Consider the following 13,970-nt stretch of genomic DNA (forward strand, 5'->3'; position numbering starts at 1 on the left):
TGTATCATGACAGTAACTATTCCACTTGATTATTCTATTTCATTTGTGTTTTACGGAGTGAGAAACGATACAGTGCAATGAGCTGTTTGAATGATTCCATTTTACTAAACCGTTCGATTTATTCTTTTAAATAATCGACTCAAATGACTAATTAATTCGTAATTCTGTATTTCAATTGGATCTACGTAATCCTGTAGAATTTAAATGCGCCCAAGTGCATTATAAATGAGAAAACAGCGCCCCTCTCTGGTCAAAAAGTTCAAAACCTGCTGAACAAAAATCACTGTAAGCCAATACAAGTGGTGATCTATTCTACTCAGTTTAACCCATAAACATTATTGTGTAACCTAATTTATCAGATTAAATAACACTGTGATTAGATTAAACCAGTTAATTTTTCTTTTACATGTTTTTTTAGGTTACCTAACATTTTGTCTTTACAATGAATAAAAGTTTTATGAGCAAAGTTTCAAATAATTTTCTAAGGTATTACAAATTATTTGTATTATTTTATTATTACATTATTTTATTGCACTAAAACATACCTATAATTACATTGAGCAAATAATCCGTTTTCATAAAATTTTGAAAAATCTAATAAGATTTACATGACAGGCAGCTTCAACCTCAGATAGTTCAGCCCCTCCCTCTCCCTCCCTCTCTCTCTCTCTCTCTCTCTCTCTCTCTCTCTCTCTCTCTCTCTCTCTCTCTCTCTCTCTCTCTCTCTCTCTCTCTCTCTCTCATGTTTTACAGCATGTCAGAGCCTGTGGGACGGTGCATCTGGATGCTGCTCTGAGCACCATAAAGACAGCCGCATCTCTCCAAACTTCAGAAGACGCATTGCCCCATACTGAGACTCACATAGATCTCCAGCGTTCATTATTGGAATAATACTAATTTTAAAGTGTTTATTTACAAAAAATAACATAGAATAAATAAATAATAATAATACAAAAATCTGTCTTTGAAAAGCCAGAGCATGAAGTTCCACTGCGTTTCTCTTGTCATTTGTGCTGTACTTATTGGAGAGGTTTGCTCATCTCAGATCAAGCTGTCTCGTCTGGATCGATGGGCGAGAACTGGATTTCACTACCTGAAGCTGAACCTGTGCCGGAGGGTCTCACTGCCGGAGAGCGAGTGCAAGAAACTGGCTCACCTCCACCTGAGTGGGGTGGCGGTGTACGTTTCTGAGTCCAGCACGGGAAAAGTGCTCGCGATCCTACCTGATTCATACTCCACAGGAGCCCCAAGTTCAAAGCAGAAGGGTTATTCTGTGGACGATGCGAGCAGGACAAATGAAGAATTCTATCCCGGAGCGAGTGCGCACGACGCGGTGCTGCTTCTGGACCCCAGTCTCGGAGAAAGCTTCGGACACCCGGTGGTCATGTTCTATGTGGACTTCAACATAACCGAAAAGAAATGTTCTCATATGGATGGCATTTATCTTGGTGAGTGGACTGAATCGGCTAATGATGTCGATATTTAGTTTAAGACCTGATATGGTCAGTCTGAAGAAGTAAGTAGAATTTCAACTTTATAAATTGTTTTATGAATTATTGATCACAGGAGGAACGTGCAAAGTAGTATTTTCATTTATACATTGGCTGCATTGTATTAAAGTGTCAATCCCATACAGGCTACACTTATAAATTACCATGGGATCGTCTTCAAATTGTATATAAAGTTTTCTGTCACTATGCATTTACCCCCTTTTTTTTATGGATGACAGTGGTTCTGGCTAATACCAAATTACCAGTTCTTTTTTAAATGTTATTATTATTATTAAAAAAATATATATTTTTTGGTATGGATACACATGTCTCAGGACACCCGAATAATTATAACAGGACATATTATATGTTATTATAATTAATTACTATAGTAATAATCAAGATATTATTGTGTAATTAGAAGCAGCACAAAATATACTGTGCATATAGTTCATGACAATTACTCAGTTCTTACTAGGTAATTACATGCTATCATGAAAACTGTAATGGAAAACGTAATCACATTTTATAATTTTATAACTCTTATACGGGATGGGCAATGAGGAATAGAAAATCCTGCATAACTTGAAAACAGTGAAGTGTCATAGAAGCATGTAGACACGCAAGTGGCCTAGTAGCCTACAGACAGCTGTAAAGTATAGTTTTTCAACACTGCTGGACATATACAAGGGTTATCTACCATGTGACATGTTGCGTTAAGAAGTGTAAGTTGTGCAGAGAGCCGGCCCGTCAAAGAGGCGAAACAGGTGGCCGACTAGGGCCCGACATTCCTAGGGGGCCCGCGAAGGCATGAACACATACAAAGTAAATTAACATGATAAAATATTAAGAAACATTAATGGCATTAATTTTGAAATGCTCAGTAGTGCAATAGTTTCAATTGAGTGCACACTCAAGAGAGCATACGTTCAAGGACCTGATCATTGAACATACAAATCACAGTGATGGTAAAAACTAAAAACAACATATTAAGTATAAAATGAGCACTGAATAAATCACTAAAAGACAAATAATTGGAAGTTAGAACAAATAAAATAACAGCAGTATATCTAAAATCGCCAAGAAGCGAAGCACACACTAATGTGCATAATTTATTCATAATGCAAAGTATTGTTGGGAAATGGAGCACAGATTCTTTTCACAGTATTATTAGACACAGATCGCACACCTTGCTGAATAATGCACACACCCGACAGAAACAGAGGAAATAAGTTATGAGAAATATTGCTTTGTGTTTCTTTGAGTCTTTGAGGGTTACTTTGTGTATGTGATACAGATCCAGCACAGATCCAGCACTTGTCAAATCAATAGGGCGTTTCACATTTACTCAAGAATAATCTGCTGGGGAAGGAATTAAGACAATGTGAATATACAGATGCAAAAAACACACATAGAGTGAACATATGAGCAAATAATATACAAAGATCTCTGCTCTCTAAGAGGCATGTGTTTATTTTTTACATTTGTTTACAAATGTATATTTCGAGGTGTCGTGTTTATATGCCCTACTTAACATATGTAATTATATTTATAATAATTTCTACATATACTAGTCCATTTTTAATATTAAAAATTGTAGAAGTATACATTATTTAATAAAATATGAACTAACATGAACAAACAATACACAATTGTATTTTCATAAATGGACATTAGCCAAGATTAATAAATGCTGGAAAATTGTATTCTACATTGTTAATTATAACTATACACACCTTATTGTAAAATGTTACCCAGTAATTCTCATTCTTGCAGTTTACATGATCTCATATTAATTGAGTCACTGGTTTATTTGTACTTCTAGAAAAAAGTTGAAAGGCGATCAAAATAACGCGATAAAATGGTGACTTGTCACAGCATCTAAAATACACATATTCCCTTAATCATGCATGTACATTAAAACTAACATCTTCATGTTGGGGGGAAAAAAGATATTGGACACGTTATTTGGCATCTATTGAGCTATACGGTATAGTGCTTTTAATTAAAAATATCTGTTCATCACGTTTGCAGTGGTTCTAAGATGTTTTAAAGTTAGGACAAGTTTCACACCGGGAGGGGGGCCAATTTTCATAGTTTCGCCTAGGGCTCCACAAACCCACGGGCTGGCCCTGGGAGTGTGTTTATGTGTGTGAATGAGATAGAGAGCTCTACATGAGTATCTACTCTTAGGAATAGTCGTGCCATGGACCCCCTGCAAAAAGTGGAGGGCAGCTGCATAACTAAACCGAGATTCATGCATTTACAATAAGAATGGTCAATAATTCATCCTTGAGTGTATGTTCAGTCCTTAACACTGGGTTCAGTGCCCAGCCCTGTCCACAGTCCACTTCCCTACAAAGCTGAAGCGCAGTAAATACGCAGACAGTAAAACAAAACAAAAAAAAAAGGATTTCAAAGTTTTTGATTGTCCCGCCAAATGTGGATACAAATTTTCACTCTCTCTTTTCTCTGAATCTGTGCATGGCTGAGTCAAACCAACATGATCTTATGAGAAGTCGGCTAAAACGTTTGAAATCATATGAGTTTGTTCATGTGAATTTGTAAGAATTCTAGAAGTGCAAATATCCGGACGTGTAGTGCGGAAGCAAAATTTTAACGTGTCAGACGTGTACATGCTTATTACTTTTATGCCTTAACTCAAACCCCATATCTAAATCTAAGCATAGAGCCTGTAAGGATGATTTGTAGCATAAAGAGTATGTTTTGTATGTCGGAACAAAGTAATTGCTGTGTTTTAGTAGGAGACGAGGGAGAGTCACCTAATGGGCTGTTGCAAATGTTGTGCGAATTTGTAGCCAACTTGTAGAAATCTATGCGGTTTTTCTGCAAGAGTGTGTTTGCCAAACCCGTCTGTCACAGGACAGAACATAGTCTAAGATACAATTTTGGTCATTTTGACAAAAATATGTAGTTACAGCATTTTGCCTTTGTAGGGAAGGATAGTGAAGGACAAGTCAGCCCCTCAACTGTGAAGTAAACTTGAACATTTGCACTGTAACCAGTAAAAGAGAGAAGCACATTTATTTTAAGAGAGTGATGAGATTGTTTCAGTTTGGATGGCTGAGACAGCTGATGAACAATATTGTCCATAGCATTGTAATTTAATATGTAGACTTATACAATTTCAACCTCATTTCATATTAGAGGTACACCGATGGATAGGTTTTACCGATTAATCGGTACAGATAGTAACTATCGGCAAAAATCGATAGTGTTGATAGTGTCGATAATGACCAATAGTTGTTTCATTTCAAAATAATAGTCCACAGTGTGTTTTTGTTTATACATAAAAGTCCTGTGTAATGCACCAAATCTTCATTTTTTTCTGGTTATTATTGGGATTTTGGTTGAACAAAAAACTGTATCTGGGATTTTATTTATTTTGGACTCTTTGTCTGCCATAGTAAAAAAAATATATTTTTTACATTCTGTAAATTGATTTGATAAACTATCGGCCTTTCTCACCACCTTAGTTATCTGTATCTGCAAAATCCACTATCAGTCGACCTCTATTTCATATGATGTTTATTTAAATGATTCTGTATTGATTCTGTAAACTCCTATTTTAAGATACACACATCTTTCCTTAATCCTTGAATAAATCAAGATGCTTCAAGGAATATTGTTATTGTTAAATAAAGTGACATAATGTTGTGTACATATTGCTATGTTGTCCTGTTACTACTGTCTCATTACCTCTCACAGGACTAAACCAGCATGGACTGATCCCCACCTGTGATTGGTGTGGGTCAAGAGATAAGAGTATAAAAGTGACTGCTGCACCCAGGGGTGCAGAAAATGAGGCTTGATAAGAGTAATAATGGCCGAAAACATTAGAAATGCTCTGGTTCAAGGCAGAAAGGCTTGTTATGCAATGTGACTCAATTCAAATATGGAACCACTTTTAAGCTTGAATGTATCCAAAACTGACCGTCTCATCTGAAGATGTGGTGAGAGTCAGAGAAAGCAGGGTTTAGTTCTGGCCACATTTTAAATCATTCCACGTCTCTTCGTGATTTTGTAATGGGTCTTTAAATACCATTGGCCACAGAGAGAGATTCATTTGGGCTACTGATTCTGTCTTATCCCACATTCTCAGAGCATGGCCAGCCAGGGAAATCTTTCATTGCAAGGAGGCAATTTAATTGTTAAGTGAAATGGATTTATAAAGGGTTGTGATTACACCTCCATTGCTGCTGTCTATTCCAAGCCTCCTCAGCGTGAATGTCATAAAGGTCTTGTCTAAACTGTAGCTGCAATGTGTTTGATAACAGTTTGGAACAGATGAATGAATGGATAGTGGTTATGGCATATTCCTGAAAGAATGTGCACTGTTGTGCCCAGTCAGGCTATGCATGTTTAAAATGCATTATTATTGCTTTTCATTAAAGGATATTCCCTCATTACCAGGAATTGTTGCTTGAATAAAAAGTTTTGATAAACTCTACTTGTATAACCTAAGGTATAAATTACATTGAAAGCTGAATTGAATCTGAGCTCTGCTGGGCGAATATAGGCAGCTAATACAGTATTACAGTACAGTGAGGGGTGGTGGTGTAGTGGACTAAAGGACATAACTGTTAATCAGAAGGTCACTGGTTCGATCCCCACAGCCACCACCATTGTGTCCTTGAGCAAGGCACTTAACTCCAGGTTGTTCCGGGGGGATTGTCCCTGTAATAAGTGCACTGTAAGTCGCTTTGGATAAAGCGTCTGCCAAATGCATAAATGTAAATGTATATTTGCACATATTCTGCTCAACACAACATGTGTTGATTTACAGGGGAGGAGTGCTTGACGATTGCTGTCAAAACACGCTGTCAAAACCAGCTGAAGCGGAGACGGAGTCGAAGTGACCGTATGGCGAGCCGGGCAAAGGGTACGGTGGGCAAAACTGTTCACGTAGAGCAAAGCAGCGGCCTCTGTGAGATTCATTTTCTCCCTTTGGTGGTCGGAGTGAAGGACAGCAACCGAACCCAACGCCTACGCTGTGTGGGTGAGTCAATGAATTGTGAAGAATTGTGAAACAGGTTTAATGAATTATTTTTGGAATGTCAATGCAAAACTCTGAATGAGTTTTGGACTGGATGAATGGAAGCATTAATGAGTGAATGAAGCTGAAGTGTATAATTTCTGCACCACTAGTGTCACAAAATGGAATTGCAAGAGTTTCGAAACGGATTTTCGAATCTTTCATACAAAAGTTTTATGTGGGTAACAGACCTACAGACTGAAATTGCACATGTTGTGAGCCACTGACTGTGTCTTTTGAGACACAAAATTTTATTCCTGCAGGAGGCAGTCCACGCTCTAAAAACCGAATCCTCCATGCATCCGCATTTAAATCTTAGAACGTTTAAATCTCTTGGGAGACATTTTACACTGGATAGTTATTTTTAATAAAAAACGAATAATTGCAAGTATTCATACCTGTGTATGGAAATCCTCCTCTGCATTATCTATAAAAGCATTTTAAAAAAATCCTCATCTAATAATAATTAATAACTTGGATGGGCCCATCCAGGCTAAAGCTAGAACAGTTATTACGTGACACCGCGCATACAGTAGAGGGGGATTGCGTAACACTAGTTGAGAGATACCAACTCATACAATGGAGGGGGACTTCCGTTTTTCTACGGCAATGGTTGAAATTAACTTTAACCAAGGTATAATAAATGCTGTAAAAGTTTTGTTCATTGTTAGTTCAACTTAACTAATGCTAACAAATGGAATATTGTTGTAAAGAGTTACCATTATATTCGTAACTTGGATAGAAACATGACTAAGCATCATGTACAGCCTAAACGGTGTTTAAACATTGTCAGATTTATAACTATAAATAATTCTGCTTAACTATCTGGAACGTCAGGACAGTATCTGTATGTGTTCTGTTCTATTTATATTCAGTTTCAGCCATGAATTTCACAATCATGCCTGGATAAAGTTTTTGTATGAATCTTGATAAAATAGGAATCTGAACAAATCTACCTTTTTAATTGAACGTACTGCACTCCTACCCTTTTGATAGTGCTCTAAAGTACATTTGTGTTTTGAAACCAAATTGTACAAACACTACTATGTGTCCTTAGTCATGTGGTTGTTGCCACTGCAGATCACCCAGACTTTGCTAGGTGCCCGCAGCCTTTGCCCATGACCAGCCCCAGCGTGCCTATCTCCAGCTGTGAGCTCAACACAAACACCCACCGATGCCAACAGCAACGCCTGGCCACACACCTGTCCTGTCGTCTCTACCAGACCTGTGATCATGCCGTTCTCTTGTCAGGTACAAAAACATCGATTCAAAGATCACCTTAGATGGGTGATGAACTAATTTGTATAATCTGAACCCAGATCAGCCTATTAAGGTCTGAAATTCCAGACAAATACTTGGACTTATCAGCTGTCTCAGGCATGCTTACTCTTATAGGTATGCATATAACTTTTAACCTGTGCATGTGCAGGTGGCTGGCAGGAGCAGATAACATACCAGCGCCATGTACAGAACCTGCAACTCTTCTACCAGATGCTGAGGAACAACGGTTTCCATAAGGAACACATAAAGACATTCTTTGCTGGGAATGGACAGGTGGCAGGTCAGAGTAAATTTTTAGTCAAGCTTTTATTTAGGTATTTGTAATATGTACGTCACACTGACAGCCAGGTAATCTAGTCTGCTTTTTTTAACTGCACCATGTATCTTGCTTTACATTAAATTTATGTTCATAGCTACAGACACAGAGGGGATGTATCCAGCCACAGATAAAGAGGTGATCAGGAATCACATTTCCTACATCTGCCGAAAGCAGCACTGTGCAGATTCTCTGGTTCTGTACCTGAACAGCCCCACACGCAATGATGGAACCATGCTGCTCTGGGACCGCAATAACAATGGCATTGTGAGTGTGTGCCTTTGGTAAAACATTCTGATGTGTGCATAGTATAACTTAATTTGGATTAGATACACCAAAGTTAATGTTTAAAACGTTTGTGTCAAAAGTGACTATACAGTACAGCGCAACAGTTATCACCTACTTTTTCAGCAGCCTTAGTTTCTGAAGAATTTTCCCATTTATTTTTTTACATAAAGCAATCGATAAACATCAAACAATTCTTAATTTTTTTTTATTTTAAAGCCATAAACCAAACCAACCAGCTTCTAGATGAATTACAACATTACAAACCTTGATCTGAAGCAAAAAGGCATTTCAAAATATGAATAGTACAAGATTACATGTACTAAAGTTATTTTGTATGTGCGCTCTTGGTCTATTTACCCCACATGTGACATGTGGATATTTCCAAATATAGAATCTGAAACTCTCTATAGATCCAATGAGAATGATCTTAGACATCTATGACGTGAAGGATCATGTTTCAGTTAATCGATCCTAGGGAAACAGTTGCTAAAGAGACACCACTAGCGATAGCCACCATAGCTGTCATGATGTCATTAATATTTTGTTAATTGTCACTTAATATTAAGTTGTGATATGCCATTTTCTATTTCATGTTTATTAATCAAGTTATAAACCACAATGAGACAAATTTAGTTTTAACTGTTTATTTTACATGTGGATTTCATACGCTAATACTCACACATGACACATGGCTGTGTGATCTTTTTGTTCTATTTAATGTTTCTAAATATGATTGTTCCTATAACAAATTTGCGATTTATGAAAATGGAACCGTTATAATTTATCAGAAAATGTAAAAGCTTTATTTGAGAATTGGTCAGATCAGCTATAATCATTGCAAAGATAAGAGACTATCCTTTAAAACGACACCTATTTTGTGCAAATCAAGAAAATGGTTGTTGAGTAATACCATAATCTATATCTTTTTCATGATTAACGCCCCACTCTTGGCCCGGTATAGGGCCGTTCCAGGATTAAGAGGTTAACAACTTAGGAGTTCATGGTAGGTCTGTCTTAAAAGTTGTCTTCAATGCATATATGTTATAGTTAAAAAAAAAAAAAACATTTACGGGAAAGTGAATTTTTACATTAACAGTCTGGTTCCAGAATTAAAAATCCCATTCATTATTTTTCCATAGACTAATTGATTTTCAACGATAATCCTTTAAAGACAGAACTACCATAAGCTCTGAGGTTGTTCATCGATGGTATGTGTTTATGTTCTGTGTTATTTGAACTCCATTGTTTAAAAATTGTGTTTGATAGCAGAATTCATGGTAAACAACTACATTACCCATGGTCCAGCTGAGAAAGCTTCACCTATGTGAATGACCTAATCGAGTCGGTCTCTCTCCTTACCCTTAAACTACTATCTATTTTTACAAATAAGAATATTTAGCAATAAACGTAAAATATATTGTTTCTATACTTATGATCAACAACCTAGAATCAATAGTTTTATATATTACCATAGTTTTTATTCAATTACATAATTTGCAATGCTTCATAGGATAGTTTGTTCCCTCATGAAAAACGGTAAGTACACAGTCTTGTACCTTTTGTCTTTTTGCCCGATTTTCAAATCATTGTTTAGACTCAAAACAAATGTTGTGATGTTTTGATTTACCTTGGAGCTGATTTGTTTGGTTCATGGCTTACAACTCTTTAATGAAGGATTTTATGAAAAGTCTATGGGAGAAATTAATGGGAAAAACACTTCCGGAAAGTAAATCTTACAGTTCATTGGATTTCTTGTAACAGGATTGTATTTTCAGAAAGACAGGCCCACAAATCTAGTAAAGCATCTCTAATCTTGATTTTCTTTTAAGTATGTACTGTGTTATGCCAAAGGTTGACCTGCTATACCTTTAGACTAACAGGAAGCAAAGAAAGTATGAATGAATCAGAGTGCAGAGTTAAAGAATGCAAGAACATCCCTTATCTTCCCGTAAAGAGTCCAATGTGTATCCCATAGCCCACCACTTCAAAGTGCCCACTAACCAAAAGTTAAAAAGCATTACGCTATGGACATTGACTTCATGTTGACTCTCAAGCAGCAATTCATTCTGTTATATTTCTTGGTAGTGATGACTGTGTATACACTTTGCACTTTGGTATTTATTTTTATTTTTTTACAGTTCTTATGTTGATTCTTACAACCCTTATTCCCTTAATGCACACTGACAAGAGTGGACTCCTTATCTCTCCTATCGCAAGAGAGATAAGAATTTCACGGAGAAATATGGCAAGCACAACCTTAAGCCTCCAATCTTATTAAAAAACAAAGACAGGTCCTTTTATCAACTCACAATAGACTAGCCATCCACCTCTACCGAAAAATCCCTCATTCATCTGTCATAAATACAATCATTCCAGAAACGGTGCACACAATTAATTATATTGCTTTCTGAAAGGACACTCATGTTGCTTTACCAAAGTTCCACAATCCTTTGCTAAAGGTGCTCAGTAATCCCGGCCATATGTTTAGAGCAGGGCAAACAGAAGGGAGCAGACTGCACAGTAAAGCCCACCCTTCCATGACAATGGGAACAGACTCTCTAGGGACAAAGGCAAAAACCTGCTTCCCAGACAGGGATGTAGTGACAAAGGGGGGTTTGAGAGACAAGGACCACACAGGATCAGGGCCACCAGACGCTCTGCTTCCCAAAGGAAAACTGCTCTTTTCTCATCTCAATAACTGCCTTATGCCAGGTCAGGAGTCAGACACAAGTCTCAGATCTCCTACTAACAATGTTTCTTAAAAGTGGCCACAGTTATATTAGTGATGTTTCAAGTTTTTCAATGATGGTCCAAAAGGGTCCTTTTTGTAGCAAACTAATGTAAATCAGAATAAACAAAATGTTATAAAATGAATAGTTCCAGCTCTGATTTCTCACTAGATGAGCCACGATCCAAGACGTTATATAGCCGATATGCATACCTATAACTGCACTTCAGTTGAATTAATGTGGCAAATCTACATATTTACAATATCATCTATAGTAAGGCTAATTAATAAATTACTTGGTGAAGAATTGTTTAATTTCATAATTAATACCAATAACTGCAACCATTATATTGAACATTTGTGACTTTTATTATATGCAGTTACCACTGTTTTATAACGTCATTAGCCACTTGATTGATAGATTGATTGATTTTACTTCACGTTGTGCTAAGAACACCCCTTACCTGTTGTAAATTCTGGAACGCATAGCCTTACATGGCTTATTGCTTTAATAAATTGAATTTTAAGACAAAATATCTTTAAAACATGTCATTGTGCATTACAGAAAAGCTCTGTATGACGTTTCATGGAAATATTCTCTTGTTTCTCCAGGCTGATCTGAAGGAGCGTTACTCTGTGAGGGAACTGTTGGCAGATCTGGCAGGGTGCATGGCCAGTCGAGTGGTGCTGTTTGTGGAGCAGAGCTATAGTGGGGCCCTCAGTAGGAGACTGATGAGATCTCTCAAAGACGTCAATGTTGTGCTGCTGAATGGGCTGCCCTGGGTGAAGACAGCTGAGTTTTGGGCCTCTTTACACCCATCCCAGTGCCTGATAGACTATCTCAGTAAGGTGAGAAGCAAAAACAGCCTGATCTTATGAAATTTATGTGACAGTGGCAACATTTTTGCAAACCAAAATTATGTGTCAATACATGTTTGGCTGCAGTCATTAATCCATGTCATTAATAGATAATGAGAGGTAAACAAATCAGACATAAAAGTGAACACCCTTAACCAATGTCTAAATCTAATCAATAGTGGTTTAAAAGCAAATGTGACATGAAAAGCACATCTACTGAAGCAACCACGTAATTTTATATCGCTTCTATCACACTTTCACTCCGAGTGTCCTTGGCTGTGCTCGAAGCATGCTCTCCAAGTCTAAAGTCCAACACTCTATCAGGTGAGCTAACGCGGAAGTTAATCACATTGGAATAAGTGTGTAAATGTAGGTGGGTTTGGATTGCAAGCATTAAAATGCATTGTTTTTCAAATGATGCATTAGAGTAAAAGTGTCTCAATATAATAACATAGCAGGATGTGAATAATAGAGAGAAAATATGTTTTTATAAAGTCATAAACAGCCATAGTACCCATGCATGATATGTGTGAAAGTAAATAAAATGTAAAGTGTTGTAGCGCCTCTAATGTTAATTTCACCAGGAAACTGCAGCAAAACTTAGAAAGTGTCACGTAAAACTCAGTTTACAAAAATATAGTTATAGTAACGTTCATTCTATGAGAGGTTGAGCAAAACTTGCATGACTTTACAAAGCTTTTCTAGTTGATTTTACTAGTCCAAGTCTCTAGTTTAGTAATGTTTAGTACCAGTTTGCACAATTTTAGCAGTGGACAAACATACGTGATATATTTTGGAATTAATTTATCATCTTTTCTTGAACGAATAGCAGAGTTCTGTGATACCTCGATTGGGTGATGCCACTCTGGGCCTCCTGAACGTCACTCTTGCAGGTGCTCCGTGTAACTCTACCCCACCCCTCACCGAGGCTGAGATGAGGAAGGAATACATGGGCTGCCAGAACCTGCCCACAGCCCTGTGGTACCAAAAACGGCCCAAGTCTGACAACAACAGGAATTAAGGGAAAAATACATTGCCAAAAATATGGACTTTCAAACGGACCAATGCTGCAGTTTTCCAGTGACCTAATTCAGACACTTCAATTTTAAATTGAATCCCAGTTTGGGACACTCCAGTTATGGAGTACTTCCTCCTAAAATAGAGGGAAACAAGTACCTACAAGCAGTCCTACAAGTATGACTTTGTATTATCCAAAAACTTTAAAAACCATGACCAACCTTCTGTGTGTGTGCACTTAATTTACCCATTGATGCGCAAAGACCCTGACAAGCTGTTGAGGAACAGAAGACAAAATGTGTGCTTAAGCGATTGAAAAAAGAGGCAGTGACGCAGGACAGAGAAAGAGAGACAGAAAGTGTCTCTCATGTCCTCACTCTGAACCTCACTTCCCTTGCTTGGCATCCCATGGGGAGCGTCCCATGCTCAACAACTTCTCTCTCTGCCTGCCGTGGGAGTTCAGCCCAGGGGCAACCATGCTCATTTACCAGAGTGCTCCTCCTGGGTCAACGCACAGGGCATGCCTGGAACTGAACAATGGTGACACATCACTCTGATACACACCTCATACTCACTTTAACATTTCAGGACAAATCTACATGTCCCTCCTTCAAGCTCAAAAAGGGACAAGAGCGGTCAATCATGATTTAGTCATGAGAAATGTGTTTTCACTGCGTCTGGACCCTAGCAGACACTGGGCTCTGCAAGCATGTATTTAAGGAAGAACTCTTACTCCCTTATTCCACTTAGTACTAACCACTCTGTCTGCAGTATTTTCTTATCTTCACAACCATTTAAACACCAGTAACAGATAATGACAGTGATGAGAAGATCTTTCAGGCAACATGCCAGTCCAAGCAGACCCAATGGGAATTCATACACATTCTTCATATATTACCAACAATCTGAAAATATTTTTTTATAGCGCATTTCCAT

The 13,970-nt window shown here is 37.6% G+C and overlaps 1 protein-coding gene across 2 annotated transcripts; it reads left to right on the forward strand.

Annotated features, from left to right (window-relative positions):
• Positions 1-786: 786 nt before the first annotated feature.
• Positions 787-13,038, forward strand: si:ch211-67e16.11 (uncharacterized). Of its 2 annotated transcripts, none has more exons than XM_052141755.1 (7): positions 787-1,448; positions 6,298-6,510; positions 7,627-7,797; positions 7,976-8,107; positions 8,241-8,410; positions 11,772-12,008; positions 12,847-13,038. In XM_052141755.1, exons 1-7 carry the CDS (start codon positions 980-982, stop codon positions 13,036-13,038), a joined length of 1,584 nt encoding a protein of 527 aa, XP_051997715.1. In that variant the 5' UTR covers positions 787-979. The 2 variants fall into 2 exon arrangements, with proteins under 2 accessions (XP_051997715.1, XP_051997716.1); XM_052141756.1 differs by having other exon boundaries at positions 12,850-13,038.
• Positions 13,039-13,970: the final 932 nt, after the last annotated feature.

The sequence above is a fragment of the Xyrauchen texanus genome, chromosome 14, assembly GCF_025860055.1.
Source record: "Xyrauchen texanus isolate HMW12.3.18 chromosome 14, RBS_HiC_50CHRs, whole genome shotgun sequence".
In the NCBI taxonomy this organism is placed as follows: Eukaryota; Metazoa; Chordata; class Actinopteri; order Cypriniformes; family Catostomidae; genus Xyrauchen; species Xyrauchen texanus.

Bases quoted from the DNA above. Each gene is read 5' to 3' on its own strand.
- si:ch211-67e16.11 (XM_052141755.1), top strand. From the start codon at position 980: ATGAAGTTCCACTGCGTTTCTCTTGTCATTTGTGCTGTACTTATTGGA. The intron at 6,511-7,626 runs GTGAGTCAATGA...TTGCCACTGCAG, and splicing joins CCAACGCCTACGCTGTGTGG to ATCACCCAGACTTTGCTAGG. The intron at 7,798-7,975 runs GTACAAAAACAT...GTGCATGTGCAG, and splicing joins TCATGCCGTTCTCTTGTCAG to GTGGCTGGCAGGAGCAGATA.